Genomic DNA, 22,001 nt, shown 5'->3' on the forward strand with positions numbered 1-22,001 from the left:
AGTGTTGATTTTTTTGTGGACACTCCAGCTTTTATCGCTCCTTTCATCCCTGAGCATTTACGATTCTTGGGTGCTTCCCTCCCCTTAGGGGTGGGGGATCACAACACGTTAATAAAAGCTGCTGCTTCTTACATTGTGCTTGTCTGTGCCTGGTCCACATCGGGAGCAAGGCGGGTGCTGGCAGCATAAAAAATCATGGAACCATGGAATCTGCTCTGCTGGAAGGCACCCACAGGGATCAGCCAGTCCCACCCCTGGCCCTGCCCGGACCCCCCAGCAATCCCAGCCTGGGCATCCCTGGCAGCGCTGTCCAAACGCTCCTGGAGCTCTGGCAGCCTCGGGGCCGTGCCCATTCCCTGGGGAGCCTGGGCAGTGCCCAGCACCCTCTGGGGAAGAACCTTTCCCTGCTCTCAGCCTGAGCCTGCCCTGGCCCAGCTCCAGCCGCTCCCTGGCTGCTGTCCCTGTCCCCGGGAGCAGAGTTCAGAGCTTTAGGGAAGAGCGACTCATCTGCAGATTTCCTGACTCCATCTCTCTCTTCTCCAGCACTTCTCAGGAACGTGGCAGCACACAGGTAAACTTTAAACCCCCTGCATTTATTCTTGCATCATTTCACTTGCACAAGCCCAGTCTCAGCTGTGTTCAGCATTGCACAGCCCCACACCAGCTGTGCCACCACAGCTGGGAATGGCACCATGCCTCACTCAGGGGGACACAGTTTAAGGACTCTTGTTTAGTTATACCTTGTCTGTAAATAGAATTGTTTAACCAGGGGTGACTGAGGAAACAAGACGTTCACAGCATCTGAAAGAAGTTAAAATTGCATTTTGAGAGACAGTGTTGCCTAATGCTTACCTATTACAAATGCCTTAAAAACCAAAAGGAGCCATCTTCACAGTACAGATATTTTACTAGGAGTAGCTAAATGTGATGTAAATGAACAGTACAAATTAATTGCATTTTCTTGAAATAAAGAGTAACTTTTTCTCCTATTTGGCCAGAGCATTTTTTATACTGCCTTTGTAATTTTTAGGATCATATAAATTCTACAGACAGTAGAATTTTTCTCTGGTTTTCTTAAAAGAGAAGAAGATAAGGAAACAAATCCATACCATTTGTTTGGCAAAAAGCAAACTGTGCACTAAAAAGGCAGGGTGAAATGGGGTAGCAGCACCTCTCAGAGGGCAGGGAGGCCCTGGCACAGGGTGCCCAGAGCAGCTGGGGCTGCCCCTGGATCCCTGGCAGTGCCCAAGGCCAGGCTGGACATTGGGGCTTGGAGCAGCCTGGCACAGTGGGAGGTGTCCCTGCCCATGGCAGGGGTGGGATGGAATGGGCTTTAAGGTCCCCCCAAAGCACCCTGGGATTCCCTGAAGAGCAGGGCCGGGACAGGGCCAAGCCCCTGGACCAGCACTACGGTCCCACCCCTAACCTTTTCCTCCTGTGTCAGTCACACCACAGTCCCCTTCCACGGAGCAGCTCCCGGAACTGGGAGGGATTTCCCTTCCCATCCATCACCCTTTAGACACCCACCCCACTTCTGGGGTGCACAGGGAGGGCAGAGCTCCTGCTGCTGCTCACCAAGCTCTGACCTTTTAGCTCTGGCCCTATTTCTTCTTTCTCCCCCTCTCCTGTGCTCAGAGCAGGGGCAGAAGCTGGGCCCAGGGGTTTGACAGGAGCTTGGAGGAAGCCCCAGCTCCCTTTGCTTGCACAGCACTGTCAGATCCCAGAACTGGTCCCGAAATCCAGGGGCAGCGACGCTTTGGCAGCTCCAGGCAGCCAAGGAGCTGACCCACGGTCACAGCAGAGCCTTTGACAACTCTATCAAGTAATTAGGGCAGTTTACGAGATTGTCACTGCAGTTCTTTATTTTTTTAATGAGATCCTAAATATATCCCCCGACATACAGAAAAAATAATTTCCTGAAGACACTCCTTCTTTTAAAATATTGAAATGAACAAACAAAACCGGGTGCCTTTAAACGCTTTGCTGTGAGATGTACTCGGCATTTGACAATGACAACAGAGCTGTGCTTTTATATTGTATCTACAATAATCACATGTACATCTGTAAGCACGTACTGAACTCTGGATACAGCAGTGTGCACAGAGGACAGGAGTGGAGAGGCTGAACACAGCCAGGGTAGATGTGGGATGTACGTACAGAGCAAACCCTCAAAGCCATTTCCCCTGATTCCCAGCCTCTCCCTGTTCCAAGGGCTTTGACTGCGGGATTTGAATGAACTGAGATCTCACCGTGACAAGCGCAGCAGTCTGGAACCACACACTGCTGTTGCAGTCAGAGTCTGGACTTGTCACATCTCACTTCTGAGAACATATGGAAGAAAAACCTCCATTATCCACAATGTTTCCCACCCCAGTCCTCCTCACATGTAACAAAAAGTGACTGAACTCTTTTTAAAGGGTAAAAAAATGGTCAAATGAGTGTTGAAAAGGTTCCCTCATAAAAACTCATGTTGAGAAAGTACTGAATAACTAAGTCCATCCAAAAAAAACTTGCTGCAATTTCTCAGCAATTTGGCTCAATGTCTTCCAGGTGCCCAAGTCCCTTCCCCAGCTCTGAGCAGCCTCTCCTGGCTTTCTAGACCAGCTTTCCATCAACCCTGCCCCGGGCAGGCCCTCAGCATTTCTGAGCCAAGGCCAGCCTGGGGGTGTTTTGTTTTACAGCACTTCCGAGCGTGTTGCATTGGAGGGGCTGCCCAGGGAGGTTTGGAGTGCCCATCCCTGGGCCTGGAGGTGGCACTCAGTGCTCTGGGCTGGGGACAAGGTGGGCATCGGGCACAGCTGGGCCTGGCTGGGCTGGGAGGGCTTTTCCAGCCTCAGGGACCCTGGGATTTTGGGATTCCAGGAAGCACAGTTCCATCTGGGAAGCCAACAGTGCCAATGTGCCATGGAGCTCCAAGGGCAAGTGAGCAAACAGCGACGCTGTCACCAGGACATGGACACATCCTGTCCTCGATGGACAGGGACAGGATGAGCTTCCCCTTTAGGACTGGACCCATTATGAGGGATTCATCGGATATCTGTGAGCCAAACTCCAGCCTTTCCTCATCAATGTGTTTGAGTAACTCCTGCTGGCACTGACGGGAGTTAAACACTGCTGTGCATCGAGGGGAAGTGGGAAATCCCAAGCCATGGGGCTGGGAAGGTTCTTGTTCTGTCACAATTCCCCAAACGGTGCAATCGTACAGGCTGGTACAACAATTCCCTGGCAGTGCCCAAGGCCAGGTTGGACACTGGGGCTTGGAGCAGCCTGGGACAGTGGAAGGTGTCCCTGCCCATGGCAGGGCTGGCACTGGGTGGGCTTTGAGGTTCCTTCCAACCCAACCCATTCTGGCATTCTGGGATGCTCTGATGTCCATGACAAGGGTTGCAATCTGAGAGGGGCCCCTGAGTGAAGGCTCCCCCAGTTGCAGCACCAGATGAGCCTCAGGCAGGTGCAGCTCCTTGGGGCTCCCTCCAAAACCCTCCCCAAGGCTCCTGCATTCCAGCCACGAGACTTTTTTGTCCTGTTGTCATTGATGCTGGGGAAATGATACTATCAAAAAACTGATGCTACTTGTGAAACACTGAAGTGAATGTTCACCCTGTTGGCAGCTACTGAGTAAAATTAGGACAGCAATAAAAGGTTAGACAATGACATTTAATGGTACTCCAGTAATAGATTTTATCACTTTCTTTAGCCTACCACAACAATGTGTATTTCATATACACTATATTTAATAAAATGTTTTGATATGGAATTAGGAAGGCATGGGTTTAGTACTATTTACATATATTAATTGAAACAATTTTCTTAACAACATTGAAAAATAGAAACTTAAAGTTCTCTTAACCGTGTTTTCAGCCAGTTAGTGGTAAACAAATGCATGCCTAGGAAGTCACACTCCCTCTAAAATGTGGTCAGTTGAAAGTTTCTAACTAAAGTGTGTATCTCTGTTTTGTTTCAAAAAATACATAAGTATGTCTGTCATTTCTGATACAAAATTCTACACTATCTTCAATAAATAAATAATAAAGCGATTCTGAAAAGTATGAAATGTAAACTTTGTTGTCCCTCCAACACACATTTTTTTTCCTTCCCATTGCTTGAAACATTACAGTGGTCTTTTAGGAAATTATAATACACAGACACTTCCCAGCACAGTTTACACTTATTACCATACTGACCTACCTACCTGTTATGGATATATCCTAATTTCCTAATGGAAACCAATAAGACTTGGAGTGCTAGAGAACACCGCCGACACAGGAGAGGTGGGAACCAGTACTGAAAGGACATGCAAGGAACACCAAAACCTAACAACAGCTCCACGAGAACGTTCACATGCGAATGACACGGGCTGGCACCTCCCATCCGGAATGAAGTCCTTACAAAAATACCAGTGGATGCATGGCAGGGCATGAACAAAAGGAATCCCAGCAGAACAAAGAGGAATTTGACTCTCAGGGGTCTTTCTTCCCCCCGAGTCCAGACTCAGCAAAGCACTCTCACGGTGCCTGAGGGAAAGCAGACGTCAGTGCCCGCCTGAAGCCGGGAGCTTTGCCAGACGGGGATGTGGGCCTGGACGTGTGTATCCATGGAGTGGAAGGGATGGAGAGCCCTGGCATTCCCCCGCTGGCTTTGGGTTCCCCACGCTGCACCACCACGAGCTCTCTGGTCACACCCAGCACCCGCCCTGCGGGAGCTGCAGGACGTGGCTGCCCCGAACCCCGGCACAGCTCCATACCCGGGCACCACGGACTGCTTTGCAAACCAGGCTCTGCGGGCTGGAAATTCGCTTCCCGAGCTGGAGCCGTGATTGTTTCTTCTCCCCCACTGCAGGTGACGATCACCCCTGGGAGCAGCAGCAGTAAAGGAGTACCGAGAGGTACACGTGACATCCAGCAGGGCTCTGTGCCTCACCCTTGGCTTCCTGTCCCAGCACTTCCAGTCCTCTGGACAACAGGGACTTCCAAAGGGAAGTGGGGTGGACTCTTCTGGAGTGCAATTCATCTCTGTGCAGAAGGCCTGGACATCTTTTATTTTCAGGGGCAACACGAGTTATGAAGTGGGATGTTCATAGAATCTTCTCTGTTTATAGATATAGACTATTTATTTTCTAAGTCTTTTCAGTACCATCATGAAGATCTTCAAAGATCTTGCTGCGAAACCGCTCCTTCCATTCACGTCACATTTACACCCCACTCTGCTGAGCAATAGGCACAGAACTCCTCAAGGGGGAAAACCCTGCAGAAATCCTCCAAAACACACCCACACTGCCTTCTCCATGGAAATTAAAGAGCAGGGCAACAGCCACCTCTGTGGTTTGCCAGCCATCCCAACTGCAGCACAAGGAACTACAGGGTTGTTTCACCAGCCCAGGGAACCAACGCCAAGTTCCACACAGAGAGATTGAGGGAGATCTCCTCACTAAATTGGGATTCATGTGTTCAGTGAGAATTATCAAGGCACAAAGATGTTCCTGTTTGCTTTGATAACCCTCTGACGTGTGAAGGGCGAGCAGTAGTTTCATGCTACACCAGCAAGGACTCGGTGACAGCTTCTGCAGACACCTCCTGCAGTGAACTCCGGCTGAATTCTGACATCCACCCCTCTCTCCTAAGGCTCATCAAACAGCTGCAGGTCCAGGCGCACCACAATCTCTCCTGTGGGGACTTCGTGCAGAAGGAGACACTTTGTAACTGGTCCCTTGGAACCCTGATCCTTCTTGATGTCTGCCACACGGATCTCTGTCCTGCCCAAAAAGTCTGGAATGCAAAAACACAGTGTGCTCAGGAAAGGGAAGGCAGAGTCTGCAGAAGGACCTGAACTTCCACCCACACACAACAGAAGAGAAAACAAGCCTTCAGTCCAACTCTACTCGTGCACTTGAAGAGGGCCAAAGGCTGCCAAGCTGCATAGAAGGGGATTTAGCCAGACCATGTTAAACAGCAGCAGCATTAAAAATGGGGCCATAAGTGGAAAATCCAACTATAGAATTCACAGCTGCCTTGGTTCAGGGACTTCTTGATTTTATGATATGTTAGAAGAAGACCAAAAGTTGCTGAACAGTTAAACCTGAGTGTGAAGCCTCTGGAGATGACAGAGCCAAGCAGGGCATCAGCCCAGCAATGAGGCTGTACCAGTCCCATCCAAACACTGCCTGAGAGATCACGACTCCAGAATACACCCTGTGATGCTCCACATGTTTATTCCAGCTCATGAAATAAGAATGAGAGAGGCTGTGGACTCCCCATCCCTGCAAGTGTTCAAGGCCACTCTGGATGGAGCTTGGAGCAGCCTGGGATAGTGAAAGGTGTCCCTGCCCATGCAAGGGGTTGGAACTGGATGATCCTTAAGGTCCCTTCCCACCCAAAACTGTTCCATGATTCTACTGGGTTTGGAATCCTGGGCTCATTTTATGTAACAGGAAGGCATTTCTCTTCCTCCTGCAGGAACTCATCCATGTGCAAGCAGCATCCAGAACTTTCTGGAGTCTTAGCAGGATTACAAACCACATTCTAGTTGTTGTCAATCGCAGAAGAAAAGGAACTCTCAAAACCCAGAGGGAGCTGGACTCTTTTTGTGCTGATACTGGGGTGGAGCAAGGGTAAGTTGACTCCCAAATATGCAAAGGGGGTCAAATCTGGGGTGTCTTTAAAGATCATCTCCCAGCCCAGCCCATTCCCTCTGATTTCCCTCAGCAGGACTGCACCTCCTCAGAACAGAGCTTTGCAAGCGCCCTTGGCAGGGGCAGCCCCATACGCACCATCCGGGGAGAACTGGTCCCGCTCAAACACCGTGATGCACAGCACGTCCTGCTCCAGGTCCTTGATGAAGAACTGGCAGTTGGAATTCCACTTGGGATTGAGGGTGTCCTGGATGGTCTTGGTGATGTGGCACTGGGAGCCCATGGTCACCTCGCAGTAGGGGTTGCTCTTTCCTGGGAAGATAGGAACAAACAGAAATGAGTGGGGCTTTTTTAGCTGTGTGATCCTGCTCCTGAGCTTCCTTCTACTCCAACAGCCAACTGAGCTGGGAAAGACCTTGGCCAGAGCAGGGCTCTGGCCCCATCCCAGGCTCTGCTTCACTGCCTTTGTAATGGGCTACACTAACATCACAGTGAATGCTCTGCTCTGCTGGGTGCTGAGCACCCTCCACTCTTCCCTTCAGGACTTTATGGCTGCTTTGGTGGAAACTCAGTCAGTCTGAAACAAAAGCTTCATGCAGGACAACTGCAGGACCACAGCTGAGCTGCACAAATTCACTTCCGCCTATTTTACCTTAATTAAGCCCACATCATTAAGAAAATCATGTCTGGGACAGAACCCCTGCAGAGTTAGGCTGGCAAATGGGAATGTCTTCTCGATGGAGCAAAGAAAGCCAAGGCACTCACCATGGGACCTGCAAGGTTTTAGTTCAATGCCTTCAACAACATTCACCATCAGCCTCCCGATGCCTGTTGCTCTCTGAGAGCGAACTGTGGTGGAACAGAAGAGCAGAGAGAAACGTCACCAACGGATCTTCCTGCCCATGGACTTTCCCTCAAAAGATGAGACCCCCCACATCCTGTGCTGTACCTAGGTAGGCCTTTTCCCTCTTCTTCTTTTCAGTCTCTATGTAAAGTTCTGAAGCAGCTTTGATCTTCTGAACCCAGGCAGTCCTTTGGAAGGAAAGGAGAAAAAAAAGTTGCAAAATGCCGTTTCCATTTTTCCCTGCTGGAGCACAGCAGACAAAACTAAAGCTGTCCCTCCTTCACAGGCAAGGCTCTGGCCCCATCCCACAGCTGTCTGCCTGAAAGGGATCTTACTGGAATTCACAGCACCTGCAGGATGTAACCATCCCAGGCAGCAAATCCCACCACACAAAGAAAGCTCAAGAGAACCATGAGCAGGAGACGCTTGATGAGAAAACAAAATGTCTAAAGAACAGATTTGCTTTCATCCAGCGCTTTGCTTCCTGCAATAAACTGACTCCTAGGAGCCAGGAGGTACAAGACACTGGGGTTGCTGAGGTGGCCACTGTCCTTGGTCCCTGAGACTTCCTACCAAATTCTTCTGACTCTTGGGACATTAAAAGCATAACCTGGGGAGTCCACAGGTGGTGAATGGGCCCTTCTGGGAAATCATTTCATGCTTAAGAATCACACAGTCTCCTGAGTTGGAAGGGACCCACATGAATCACTGAGTCCAGCTCCTGACCCCAGCAATCCCAGCCCGTGCCTGAAGGAGACTGAGGGGGAAGACTGACAGGGCAAAAGGGTGGCAGATGGGCTACTAAGTGACCTCGAGGGCTTAGGAGAGCTGCTGTGACATACAAGGGAGCCTGAGACCTGAGTCAAGGAAACAAGGGAGAATCTGGAAGCTGTGGATCCATTTCTGAACCCCAAATGAAGAGCTGCTGCTCCACAGGACATTCATGGTTTGGGTTGGGAGGGATCCTAAAGCCCATCCAGTGCCATCCCTGCCATGGCAGGGACACCTCCCACTGTCCCAGGCTGCTCCAAGCCCCAATGTCCAGCCTGGCCTTGGGCACTTCCCAGGATGGGGCAGACACACCCCAAGATGTTTTATATATTTCGTGTATCAGAAATTGGAGGGTCCTACATTTCCCAGCTGGGACAACACGGTATCTGCAGTAGGGGGAGGGGTTTGATGCACATTCAGCTTTCAGTTTTTAGGAAAAGTTCTCTTCCAAGACCTTACATTTGCAAAGAGAAGCCTTTACAGTGTAAGTCAGTGTAGTTTTCTCTCTGTAACCTTGCCAGAGACAAAAACCTCCAGCTGAAGATTTAAGGGTGTCTTCCCTTTACTTTTCCAGTCTGAACTGAATTGGGTAAAACTAACATGGTTTAGTTTGGTAGGTTCTGCTTCAAATTTCACTTTTGACCTGTTCCTTGATCTCCTTCAACATCCAGCCATACAAATGCTTTCACTGCACAGACAAACAGCTGGTAACAGCAGAAGATAGAATTGCATCTTTTGGCTTCCTCACATTACCATAAAATGTGAAATACAGCCTAAATATCCACCCTCAGCCATTTCTAGCTGGAATTCAGGAAACATCATTATTTCTCCCTCCTTTTCAGATCACCATATTCTCAAAAAGGAATTTTCCAGTCTTGTAAAATGACCAGCTTGGAGAGTGCTCTGCAAGTTCCCATCATAACCATTCCCATCCTACCTTTGCACCAAACTTTTCAAGGGCTCATGAAGGCACTTACCTTTCATTAATGCTTTCGGCCCGGAGTGTGTAGACTCTGTCAATGTGGGAGATGTGGAAGATGGGCTCATCTCCAGAAGGGTCTGTGGGTAATTTTACCAGTACCTCATTTAGGAAAATGGGCTGTAAAACATCAGCAAAGCTGGAATTGTACTGCAGAGTCTGAATGGGGGCATTCAGCACACATCAGCTCACAGCAGGTTTATTGCATGCCCCAAGTATCTCCCCTCTTCTGCCTCCCATCTTTCTTCAGAAAATTTTAAAAGTTGACAAAGATAGAGGTGCCTGCAGAGCCTGAAAACACTCCTGGAGAGAGCCAAGCACAGCACTGTCTCCTTCTCCCCGAGAGCAGCGAACACCGCTCTCCCTCCGCTGCCTCAAGCCCTCATGGAAGAGTTTCGTTCAAACAGAACTTCAAAAGCATCTTTTCTTATCTCACTGGAGCACACAGCCACCTTTCCTGCCATCAGTCTCTGAACCCCAAAGCTTTCAAACCTCTTCTCTAGGAAGGCTCTTGCCCACGCCCCCAGCATGGAGCTACTGAGCCCTGTCCCCATCCCCGTGTCGGAGCAGCACTTACAGTTTTGTACATTTTGTATTGCAGGTTGGACTTGGGGCTGAAGACCTTGTCTGTGCCGGAAGAGCCGAGAGGTTTTATGATCTGAGTGAGGAGGAGGAAGTCGTTGAAGAGAAAACCATACAGCTCCTTGTTACTCTTGGCTTTATAGAGCTTCCCACTGTGCAGGAACTTGCGTGGTCCCAAGCAGTTTGTAACTGAATTAAAAACGAGTTGCTGCGAAAAGTAGAAGAAGAACAACAACGCACTGTATAAAGTGAAACAATCGGGGCTGCCCTGCAAGAGACCAAATACAGTTTTGAGTCCTGGTTCCAGTCTGTGTCACAGGGATGACGAGCGATGCCTCGAGCATGACAAGCGGTGCAAGTCACAGAAGGCTCCGTGAGAGTCCCCTTGAAGGCAGCCCATCAGTCACAGGGGCACGGCTGGGCAGGCAGGGGGAAGCCAAAAGCATCTGTGCCCCCTTGCCACGCACATGCACCTCCAGGAGTGGGACTGGGCCACGGGGACCTGTCCTGGATTAGCAGCAGCTCTGTAAACGGCCTCTCCACAGGCTGAGCTTCCTTAAGGGCTGGATTCTGAATTGTGTTTGAATTTCACCCCTTGAAATACCCCAAAGGATTCCAGATGGCCACAATACCCCCAGTTAGAGCTGCTGACCACTGGGACTGGCACAATCCCAGATTCAGCCGGGGCTTGTTAGGCATGAGCAGAGTCTTGCCCTTGCCTAAAGTGCCATTTTCAGGTTTATTTTCACCAGGGAATGGTGCAGCTCTCACCACCCTGGGCAGCTGGATCTGGAGTGGCTCCTTTGGCAGGCTGGAAACCCCTCGGACAGACAACAGGGAGAGGCTGGACTGTTCCCTGCCACGGGCTGGAGGCTGCTGCTGGTGTTGCAGTGGCAGCAAGCACCACAGGCTCTTTCAGGGTATGGATTTGCTGTTCTGGGGCCAGGCAGCACCTACAGAAGATAAAAGCAGCCCCTTTCCTTCAGGCAGTGGCTGGCAGACAGCTGACTGTGCTGACATTGTCACACACACCTCCTTCTCCCAGGACAGTCAGACTTCCTGAGGTGAAATGCAATTTTTCTACTTTATGAACCAACCAGTACTTGTTATTTTTTTGCCTTTTAGAACTGAAAACTCTGAAAATCAACTTGTGATCTGTCTGCCTCTGTTACCTCCACCAACAGGAAGGCCATCAGAATATCCTCCCTCCTTTTGCAGGACATACAAACACAATATTTCTAGAAACTTATCACGTAACCATAACAAATAACATGGAATGGGAGGCAGGGATTCTCTCTGTAAAGTCTCCAGAGACTTGAGCAGTATTCTTGAGTTTTCAATTGTATACAAAGCTTTATCACAGAAAATATTTCTAAATATTTGGGTTTTTAAGCACTCCAAAGTGGTCAGGTGCAGCTTTGGGGTGGGATACAGCAGTCCCGTAACCACTGTACCATAAAGAACTGGGAAACTGGGAAGCTGTGGTTCCAAATTGCAGCACTGAACCCGGGACTGGTCCGGAGCCAGGCAGCCAAGCAGGATTTACCCCGAGGGGGCAGGAACACGAGCAGCAACCAGGATGACGTGCAGGAGGGAAGGGAGCCGAGGACAGGTGGGAGCAGGGACTGGCACTGTGGGGTTGACTGGTGCCCGTGTGCCCTGTGCTGCGGTGCCATGAGCGAGCCGTGGCCGGTCCCGAGCGAGCCCCCGTTACCTCGGAGAGGCCCTCGCACTGCACGTGGGCCTGGATCCACTCCAGCCTGTCCGAGTTCTCCTTCTCCCGCACGCCCTCGTTCACCTGCGAGCACAGCTCCTCCGCCTTCTCCAGGGCATGCTTCAGGTGGCTGTGGTCAGGGTGGTTCTCGGGGGTGTTCTCTATTATCTGCACACAAAGAAACCCAGCACGAGGCTTCTGTCACCACAGCTCAGCTGCATTCGCTCTCTCAGCCCCACACTTCCATTCTAGGGCTTTATTTCCAGCCAATATGTCCCACATTCATTTTCCTCCTTGAAAGACATGAAAAATGGGAGACAAACACTTTGTGGGAACAGCTGGATTGCAGGCCTGCCTGCACAGCCTTTGCACCAGGACACTGCTGGCTCCTCGGACAGAAGCACACACATTGCAGCCAAATACAGAAGCACAGCCACGACTGCTGAAGGAATCCCTGAAATGCCAACATCCAGTTTGTAATTCCCTGTGAAAGCCTTGGGCCAAGTTCCGTGGCGTCATTTGGGATGGGAAGTGTTAAGCAACAAATGGAAGTTAGGAAAGGGCTGGAAGTTCTCCAGCACCATCAGCTGCACAGGGAGGGGGGAACCTGCAGCAATCCAGGCTCAGCATCACCTCCCAGCCTGTGGGGAGGGAATGGCACTGTGGGGAAAGCCAAATATGAGCACAAGGTTGACTTGTTGCTTCTGTTCTCTGAATTCTAAGTTTTCATTCAGCACTTGCTGCCTTCTGGTTCTTTGGGTGCAAGTTTTACACCCTTTTTTAATAGAAACACCAAGTTGTTTTGCTAAAGCCCAAGGAATTATCCCACTTTCTATACTGGAATCGAGTATTAAAGGACACCCCACATTCCCCAGCACATCAGAAATCTCACAGTGACAAAGCCTGACACAAATAAGGAAACAACCTCGTAATTAAGGTATAAGCAAAGCAGCACCAAACCCATCACGTGTGCAAAGGAACGTACATTTTTAATTATTAGTGGGTATCTGGTTACCCGTTGCATAGGCTTTAGTAGAAAACTTGATAGTGGCATTCCTTTACAGCGAGGATCCATTGCTAACCTCTGAAACATTAGAGAGGTAAAATCTGGTTAGTCAGGTGGTCCAAACCCTGAAAAATGAGCTCCTCCAAGAAAGGAAAAGAGAAGGCAATAAATGAGCACCAATCCTCAGCTAAATCTGCTCTGAGATCACAACATCAGAAGGAGAATTCCTTGTGGTTTTTACAACACTTCTTCACCTGCCTTGTCTGGACAAGAATCCCAGAATCATCAGGGCTGGAAGAGCCCTTCAGGATCATCCAGTGCCTCCCCAGCATCACCCCAAACCCTGTCCCCAAGGGCCACATCCAGAGTCCTCTGGGACACTCCCAGAGACAGTGACTCCCTGGGCAGCTCATTCCAGTTCCTGACCACCCTGTGAGGGAAAAATATTTTCTCATCATCACCCTGAGCCTCCCCTGGTGCCATTGGAGGCCATTTCCTCTCCTCCTTTCCCTTGGCACACGGCAGCAGAGCCCGACCCCCCTCACTGCCCCTCCTGGCAGGGACTTGTGGGGAGCAGTGAGGTCCCCCCTGAGCCTTCTCTGCTCCAGGCTGAGCCCCTTTCCCAGCTCCCTCAGCCGCTCCTGGGGCTCCAGCCCCTTCCCAGCTCCCTTCCCTGCCCTGGACACGCTCCAGCCCCTCCAGGTCCTTTTTCAAGTGAGTGGCCCTCGAGGTGGGGCCTCGTATTCAGCAGATGGGCCGAGTGAAAAGATGCACAGAATTCCCAGGGGTTGCTGCTTCTCTTACCTTGACAAACTCCTTGAACTCGGGCACTTCATCCGTCTTCTGCTGGATGAGGGCGGCCCCGTTGAGCTGGCAGCTGCAGAACCTGATGTAGGGCTGCATGTGGGGCAGCTGGGCCGTCAGGATGTCCCCGATCATCTTCACCGGCATCTTCTCCCCAGACATCTTCTTCCGCACGCGCAGGGCCCTGAGCAGGAGCAGGGCACGGGGGTTGGACAAAGAGCCACTCCTCAGTTATGGAATAAAGGGGTGGGTTCTTATTCATTATTGAAACCCAGAGAATGATAAATACATCAGCCACAAGATTTACTGCAAGGATACAATAACCAAGGCTGCACCCTCAGCCAACACCTTTCCCTCTCATGGTCACCCAGCTGCTGTTTGAAATTAATGCAATTTCAGATCAGAGGTGATAGAAAAAGGTAATTTCCTTTTCTATTAGTTTAGAAAGAGAGCTACTGATGTGTGAGGGAGGGAGGGAGGGAAAACCCCCATCACTTCAACCTCAAAGCTAGTCCCAGGTTTTCACCTGGTTTCCTAAGGAAAGGTTCATTGTCATTTGTCCTGTCACCACCACAACTTTTCAACTTGTGAGCCATTTTCAAATACATTTTACAAAAAAAAAAAGGAGATACTACAAAGCTGTAAAATGCCTGTAGGTACAGTGAAAAATAGCAGCTCAGTAGGGAAAGAGAAGAACTTTATTAATGCTCTTGCTTATCAAGGTGAGGGTTTAACCCTCCCCTCACTCAGTTTCCCTGGCACTGGGTTTCCTGGCAGTGAGTTGGGTGCTGGGAGCCTTTGGAGAAGGGTGCTCTGGGCACGAATCCTTTGGGAACCAGGCTCTGTTCAGCACAGCCAGGTCCCAGCCCACACTCATTAAGGGAATGCCCCAGCCAGCTTGGCATGAGGGAGGTTCTTGTGCCTTGGTTTGCACTCACAGACAGCAGGACTGCGGCTGGGGCTGCACTGGGGCAGAGGCAGGGCAAGTCCTGCCCTGTGGGAAGCCTTGGCAAGTCCTGCTCTTCAGGGGAGAGGAGGATTTGCCTTCTGGAGCACAGGAACAAAGTGAGTGCAAATGGCAGAGAACTGCTGGGTTCTTCTCAACAACTCACAGCAAACACTGTCCAAGGTTTGCTTTTTCCAACAAGGAGAAACACGTGGCCTTTCTGGTTAGGATTTGTGTAAGTGGCAAATATTTTCATGCAGCTAAAAGGAGAAGCAGGGGGAGAGGCCCAGGATTCTGTTTTTGTTAAGTATGGGGGGGAAAACCAACTTACTTCAGTAGTTTTATATTGCACATAATCAGCTCCTTCCAGTTAACAAAAATCATGGCAACTTCTTTTTCTGTGACCAGCTCAGATTCCATCAGCGGTTTCTGGAAGATCTGGGGAGGCAGAAATGAGGCCATTTAGAGCATACAGGGTAAGTACAGACACACTTCCAGCACGCTCCCTGTCCCAGCCAGCCATCGTGTTCCCTGGAATGGGTGGGATAAGGAGACCCTCAGCTGCGAGGGGCTTTAACAGGGAATACTGTGAATTTGTAGGGGTGGTGGTGTTAATTGTGATCTGGATAATCTGCTTGAAACCTGGGAATTTTAGCCAGAAGTCTCCTGCAAAAGACTCCAGAATTCCTTTGATAATGCAGCCGAAAATAGGTTTTCCTTTGGACTCTTTTATGGAAGTTCTGATTTCTCTGAGTGTCTCAGGTTTGCATATCTTGAACTCTTCTTCAGAAAAGGGCTTTGCTTCTCTGTCAAACGAGTTGTCCATAGTTGTCTGTACTAATTCCTTTTTTTTCTACCTCTAAAGCCAATCACAGGAAGTGATAACTGAGCCCCACTGCAAGCATGGAACATGTGCTTCATTTAAGAACATTTGATTAAGTTTCAGAACTTGTACATGAGAAATAAATATTGAGAGTGAGGAGCAAAAAGGGTTTGCTAAAATGATGCCTCAAACATCAGCATTTTGCTGATGGTAACACAAGGGACTGACACGGTTTGCACCCCCCCACACTCACCCACAGCTGTATCTGTATAAACACACACAAATGAGGATTGGACAGAGAGCCCCCAAGGGAGGCAGAGCCAGCGGGGAAATGCAATAACTGCACAGTGCAAGGACTGAATTGGTTGAGGGACAAGAGTGGCCCAAGCCTGCAGAGCTGCCTCACCTCTGTCACCAGCTGCAGGTCATTGACGTAGTTCTCCTCGGTGACGATGAGCTCGTGGATGTAGCCCTGCCTCTTCCTCTCCGTGGGTGTCAGCATGTCCAGGAGGTGCAGGTCAGCACACCCTGCAAAACACAACAGCACCCTGGGCTTTACTCACAGCTGTTTGCAGAGGGATTCAGGCCTGTGGCAGCTACAGCAGCACTGAGTGAACAGGAACTGCTGCCTGTTCGGTCACTTAATTATCGTTCACATGGCACAGTCCCAGCAAAGCTTCACCTCACAGTGACTCCAAACATTCCATTTAACACCTTTATTTTATTTATTAGAACAAAGGCCGTCCCTGAGTGTGAACTCTTCCCTGGTGGCCAAGCTTAAAAGTCCCCCTCACCCTGCCTGCCCATTCCCAACCTCACTCTGGAGGTCCCCGACCCCTTGGGTTGTGTCATTCCAATCCCACATGGATGGCTGGCAATGAAAAAGAGGGGAAAAGACTTCATGTGGTGTGAGGAAAATGCAGAGTCATCCCAAAGGGAGTTAGGGAAGAGCTGCAGTGACCCTGACGCTCCGAGGGGCACTTTGGAATGATTCCCTCAGATGATGGACGGCCTAAATCCAAGGTTCACCTTTACCCTTCTGGTCAAAGAGATCCTGCTCAAGAAGGGCCTGCAGGGCCTCTTTACTTCTTGACATTTCAGTTAAAAACTGCTCCTAAATATTTGAAGGGCTCGAGCCAGGATACACAAAGGTCACTGGAGATCCCCAGATTTCACTAATTTCTGGGCCAAGCCAAAGGGGTGGATTTTATTCTCCTTTATGTTTAAAAGCCCAGGAAAAGGTTGTCCCTAAGAGCTCATCTTCCATCAGTTTTGTCCTTTCATTTTTGCAAACCTCCCTTGATCCTCCCCTGTAGATGGGAGGATTTTTCTATCAATTCCACAATCTCACTTTTTGTTTTCTACTCTGAATTAGACAGAACATTAATTCCATCCTTTCTTCTGCAGGCCATTATTTTTTCAGCTGAGCCTAATCAAGTTCTTCTGAGACAGGAGCACAGAATGTTTTCTTCCAGTTTTTGCTACTTCTCTGCACGAAATACAATGCATTTCAAAAAGCAAAGTTCATTTCAAACAGGTGGAAAACGTTTGGCTCTGAAAATTATCTATTTCAACTATTTTCACACAACCAAAACTCCCCAGTTGAATTCTTTCCCTCACCCCTCAGCAAATCCAGTGTATTTCCCATGGAGACAAACTGTCCTCATGGAAACATCAGGCCCCAGGTAACTCTTTCAGTTCTTTGCATATAAAGTCAGTACTTAGGGAGTATTTCCTGCATTTCTAGCTTCCTGAATGGAGCTCAGACAATGCCACTGGAAAGGTCCAGGTGTATCACCATTATTTCCATGGAATATCAGCAACTGCTGCTTTAACTGATCTGGGCTCCTGAAAGGGGAATGATGGATTTGACTTTAAAATAACAACAACAACAAAAAAAAAACAAACCAAACCAACCAAAACCCAAACAAAACCAAATGGAACAAAGCCAGAAAGGGAGATGCAGACAGTCAAGGCAGTTTCCTCTCTGAGTCTGAAGCTGGGAAGGGATCAGGTTGGAAGCTGGGATCAGGTTGGAAGCAGAGGCACATTGATAAGGCTCCCTTGAGACATGGGATGTCACAGCCCTTCACAAAGTGCAGCTGAAACTTTGCTTGGAATAAGAAGCAGATCTGGAGAAATATCAACTTTATGCCAAAACAGTGAATTTTTGGGCGCTCTCAAAAGCCAGAAGTTTCCTTTCTGTTGAATAAATGCCTGATTTCAGAGCTGTTTCTTTGGTACCAAGTAAACCAGAGGTCTGAGAAACAGGCCCAGTTCTCCCAATGCTTCATTAGAAGTGAACCAAGTGTTTAATTACTTCTCCCTGGGGAAGCTCCTGTTCAAAGATGTGACAACCTTGGTCTGAAAGTGATTTCCAAGCCCCAACCCCTTGGAGGAAGCACTGACATTTTGAATAATGAACCATTTTAGTGGCTCCCTTGGCAGCCAGCTGGGGTGTGAATGGGCTGCTCTGAACCATGACAAACACTCTGATTTTGGGTATGAAATATTTGGGAAAGAAGCCCAAATCTGAGTAGAACATGCAGGAGAGACTTTTCTGGTATGGGGTTTTCTTTGTGAGGTGCACAGGTACAGAGATTTTCTTGTCTTTGTATTAAAAACACGAATTAAAACTGGGTTCCTTTCCAGGTGGAAATGTCTGGCTCGTTTTTCATGGATGCCAAAGAGTTTTGGTGAACTGAATTCCACTGATCACAGAATCATGGAATGTTTGGGTTGGGAGGGATCCTAAAGCCCATCCAGTGCCACCCCTGCCATGGCAGGGACACCTCCCACTGTCCCAGGCTGCTCCAAGCCCCAATGTCCAGCCTGGCCTTGGGCACTGCCAGGGATCCAGGGGCAGCCACAGCTGCTCTGGGCAATTCTTTGCTTCAATCCGGTAAAGCCAGGAAAGGATGGGGAAATGACAATAATTAACTTGGTTTGTTCTCAGGAGTGTGAATCCATGAATTCTGCTCCTCTGGCTGGACTTGGAGAACCAACAGACAAATGCTGTAACTACAAATCTGTGCTTTGACCTCCCATCGCCACAGTCCCTGCAGATTAAAGGGCTCCAAAAATGCAAAAAATCACTTCAGAGTAAAGATATTGTTCCTCTTCCTTACAAAGTCAGCCCTGAAGATCTGGGTCTCCCAAGATCAACATTAAGCCTAAAACAAGATGCTGCTTTTTGGGAAGGGAGGTTCTGTTTTGGAAATCACTGATCCACATTCATGGGCACAGCTGCTGATTCCTTTTCGTTGGGGAGGTTTTCTAACCAGTGCCACTGCCAGATTTCCCTGTAAGCCTCGTGCTGGCCCAGTCTGTAGTGAAAAGGTCACAGGAGACAGGAATCTGTCCTGATAGAGGGAACCAGGAGCAGGCAAAAATGATGTCACAGTTTTCCTCCAAATTCTTAAGAAGGGAACAGCACCCCAGGAGAGCAGCCCTTCACTCAGGTAAATCATACATGGAATCCCAGGATCCCTGAGGCTGGAAAAGCCCTCCCAGCCCAGCCAGGCCCAGCTGTGCCCCATGCCCACCTTGTCCCCAGCCCAGAGCACTGAGTGCCACCTCCAGCCCTTCCTGGGACACCTCCAGGCATGGGCACTCCAAACCTCCCTGGGCAGCCCCTGCCAAGGCCTGAGCTCCCTTTCCATGGGGAAATTCCTGCTGCTGCCCACCCTGAGCCTCCCCTGGCCCAGCCTGAGGCCGTTCCCTCTCCTCCTGTCCCTGTTCCCTGGCAGCAGAGCCCGACCCCCCCGGCTGCCCCCTCCTGTCAGGGACTTGTGCAGAGCCACAAGGTCCCCCCTGAGCCTCCTTTGCTCCAGCCTGAGCCCCTTTCCCAGCTCCCTCAGCCGCTCCTGGGGCTCCAGCCCCTTCCCAGCTCCCTTCCCTGCCCTGGACACGCTCCAGCCCCTCAAAGTTTCTGTTGCAGTGAGGACCCAGAACTGGACACAGCCCTCAAAGGGCCTCAGCAGGGCTGAGTTATTTAAATCACAGCATTTCAACATTCAACCTGCTTATCACCCGTTTCAGCTGCAACCAATTCCCCTTAAACCTTGTGGGATGGACCCTCCACTGAGAGACCATCCCAGGCTTTTGCTGAGGACATTGTCTGGGATCAAACAGAGCTCTCCATCTCAAGCATCCGATGCCAAATCCCATTTCTCAGCTATTTTCAATGATTTCAGCACATTTGGAATTTCTCAACCAGACCAGGGTACCCAATTCCTGTTAGAGCAGAGCACTTCCCCCTGAGGTGCACGGAAGGACCTGGAAACGAGCCTGGGCAGTCCCACTTGCAAAACTCAAAGCATTATTTAGTGGTGGAATCGCCCTCTCTAGAAGTGTTCAAAAAAGGTGTGGATGTGGCACTTGAGGATGTGGTTCACTGGTGGTGGTTCCAACCCCAACCATTCCATGAATAAGTGATTTTACCAATCCCTTTCCAGAGGCTGCTTGAGGAGAATAAAATCCTACATGTGAAGGCAAGAATGCATCTAAAAATGTAAATCACAGAGTTAACCAAGCCCTAGAATGGTTTAAAACACATCAGGAAACTAAATCTCACCTCTGAGTTGTGACCCAGGACTGTTCTGAGCCCCTGGGCACTCAGGGCACAGAAGGAGCAGAGTCACGAGCAGCAGCTGCGGGTCCAAGTGGAAGGAACTGCACAGCCCCATTTTACAGGGTATTCCACAAATAAAGGGGCTGTGCAGGCACTTCACTTGGAACCAGGAATCTGGGAACCAAATGCAGTATTTTAAATGTTCCAACCTTTTATCAAACACTTCATTATTTCTTCACTTCCATCTGGCAGAGCTGGGCAGCTCCGATCTCTGCTCCTGGGACAGGGAGAGCACCCAGGGAGCGGCTGGAGCTGGGCCAGGGCAGGGTTAGGTTGGATTTTAGGGAAAGGTTCTTCCCCCAGAGGGTGCTGGGCACTGCCCAGGCTCCCCAGGGAATGGGCACGGCCCCGAGGCTGCCAGAGCTCCAGGAGCGTTTGGACAGCGCTGCCAGGGATGCCCAGGCTGGGATTGCTGGGGGGGCTGGGCAGGGCCAGGGGTGGGACTGGGTGATCCCTGTGGGTCCCTTCCAGCTCAAATTAAGTGCTTTGCCCATTAAAGTCCCCAGGTGGGCAGTGAAGTCTTGGTGAAAACAATTTTCACCAGCACAACCTCCTGAAACCCTTCCCTCAGGATCTGGAACCCAAAGGTCATCTCAGCACCGTGTTTGGCTAAGGAGCAGTTTGTTATCCTGTTGTCTGTGTCAATTCAACTGATGCAATAATATTTGAGGTATACTGTCCCTGAATTTACTGAAGTTGTCTAAAATAAAGGTAAAAAGAAGCCATTTGTCATCTGAATTTACTGCACAAAAGTTGCTGTTTAACAAGTTAAATAGCTGGAGTCAATAACCACAAAGAACTAAAAAGTGCTTTAGAGACAGAGGACAAAACCAGAATTTCAGTTATTTGGTTATGAGAATAAAATGTGCTCAGTGAGCTCATGGGGACACAAAGTGAAGCCACTAAAGCTCCAAAAGAATTGAGGTTTAAATAAAACTGATCCTGAATATAAACCAAAATGTTCTTGATAAAGCCCTGTTTCAGACTTGGAGTTGTCTTGGATGGATTTCAAGTATTGAAAGGAACAAATTCCCTGAAAGAACATCCATGGGAATTCTTTGTCAGCAGTTGAATACAGAGGGAATTCCCATAAACAGGAAAAACAGTGAAGAATAAAATCCAGCACTGCTGGGAGCGTCTGGAATTCCAGTCTCCTCTCCATCCCTCATGTGACAACTCCTGTGCAATGGGAGAAGGCACTTGGCACAGGGCAGTGAATATGAAGAACCAGTTCACAGAATCCCAGGATGATTTGGGTGGGAAGGGATTTTTGGGATCATCCAGTGCCACCCCTGCCATGGGCAGGGACACCTTCCACTGTCCCAGGCTGCTCCAAGCCCCAGTGTCCAACCTGGCCTTGGGCACTGCCAGGGATCCAGGGGCAGCCACAGCTTCTCCAGTCAATCACTGCCATCCTTCCTGCCTCATATATATGTATTTATATTTGTTTGTATCAAAGACAAATGCAGTAGAGCGGTCACTGCAATGCCTTGTTCCCTGCAGCTCAAGGAGAATCCCTGAGGAGGAGGAGGATGAAACATTCCCTGCCCAGCTATCAGAGCACCCTTAGGGACTCCAGTCATGGAGGAAATAAACATTACAGGGATTCCAACAACGTCTGTCACTTAAGCCACAATGGAGTGTCTTTGTCTGGGACTCTGTAAATGAGGTTATTTTGCTCCTGGCACAACCAGTGCCTCATGTGTGTTCAGGTTGGACACCAGGAGCAATTTCTCCATGGAAAGGGAGCTCAGGCCTTGGCAGGGGCTGCCCAGGGAGGTTTGGAGTGCCCATGCCTGGAGGTGTCCCAGGAAGGGCTGGAGGTGGCACTCAGTGCTCTGGGCTGGGGACAAGGTGGGCATAGGGCACAGCTGGGCCTGGCTGGGCTGGGAGGGCTTTTCCAGCCTCAGGGATCCTGGGGTTCCCTGTGAGTTACAGAGGGACAACTCCAGACTGTTCCTCCCAGGTCACTGCAAAGCTTCCCCCAGGAGCTTTTAGGACTCAGTGATTTTGAAAGGCTCCAGTCTCAGCTCTTGGAAAACCCAGGTTAGAGAACCTGCACCCTGCACGTCACTGTAGGAGCTTTATTTTTCTTCTCACTTGATGTAAAGAGAAAGGAAAAAGCAGTACCTCAATCCCCTACAGCTGAAGAATTGTAAATATTTCACTACAGATTCAATATGCAGTTCTGGCCTGAAGTCACAGGACCCACAACGTCCCTAAGGGCCAATGCTTTTAGTCAAATCAGTTTTCAACCCAGCAGCTCAGGAT

At 49.6% G+C, this 22,001-nt stretch overlaps 1 protein-coding gene across 6 annotated transcripts in view; it reads right to left on the bottom strand.

Moving 5' to 3' along the window:
• Positions 1–2,863: 2,863 nt before the first annotated feature.
• The window catches only part of ITSN1 (intersectin 1), a 103,385-nt gene continuing 84,247 nt past the window's right edge, over positions 2,864–22,001 (bottom strand). For 4 of the 6 annotated variants that reach the window (XM_082278841.1, XM_082278839.1, XM_082278837.1 and 1 more), the window contains 11 exons: positions 15,504–15,625; positions 14,606–14,712; positions 13,329–13,512; positions 12,504–12,602; positions 11,519–11,686; positions 9,800–10,072; positions 9,221–9,342; positions 7,578–7,660; positions 7,394–7,477; positions 6,767–6,940; positions 2,864–5,765 (listed from right to left, as the gene is read on the bottom strand). In XM_082278841.1, coding sequence (XP_082134967.1) covers positions 5,617–5,765; positions 6,767–6,940; positions 7,394–7,477; positions 7,578–7,660; positions 9,221–9,342; positions 9,800–10,072; positions 11,519–11,686; positions 12,504–12,602; positions 13,329–13,512; positions 14,606–14,712; positions 15,504–15,625 — 1,565 coding nt within the window. In that variant the 3' untranslated portion in view covers positions 2,864–5,616. The remainder of the gene's footprint in view (positions 5,766–6,766; positions 6,941–7,393; positions 7,478–7,577; positions 7,661–9,220; positions 9,343–9,799; positions 10,073–11,518; positions 11,687–12,503; positions 12,603–13,328; positions 13,513–14,605; positions 14,713–15,503; positions 15,626–22,001) is intronic. The other 2 variants (XM_082278840.1, XM_082278838.1) reach the window with 1 other exon arrangement.

Source organism: Coloeus monedula (assembly GCF_965178545.1).
Source record: "Coloeus monedula genome assembly, chromosome: 3".
Taxonomy (NCBI): domain Eukaryota; kingdom Metazoa; phylum Chordata; class Aves; order Passeriformes; family Corvidae; genus Coloeus; species Coloeus monedula.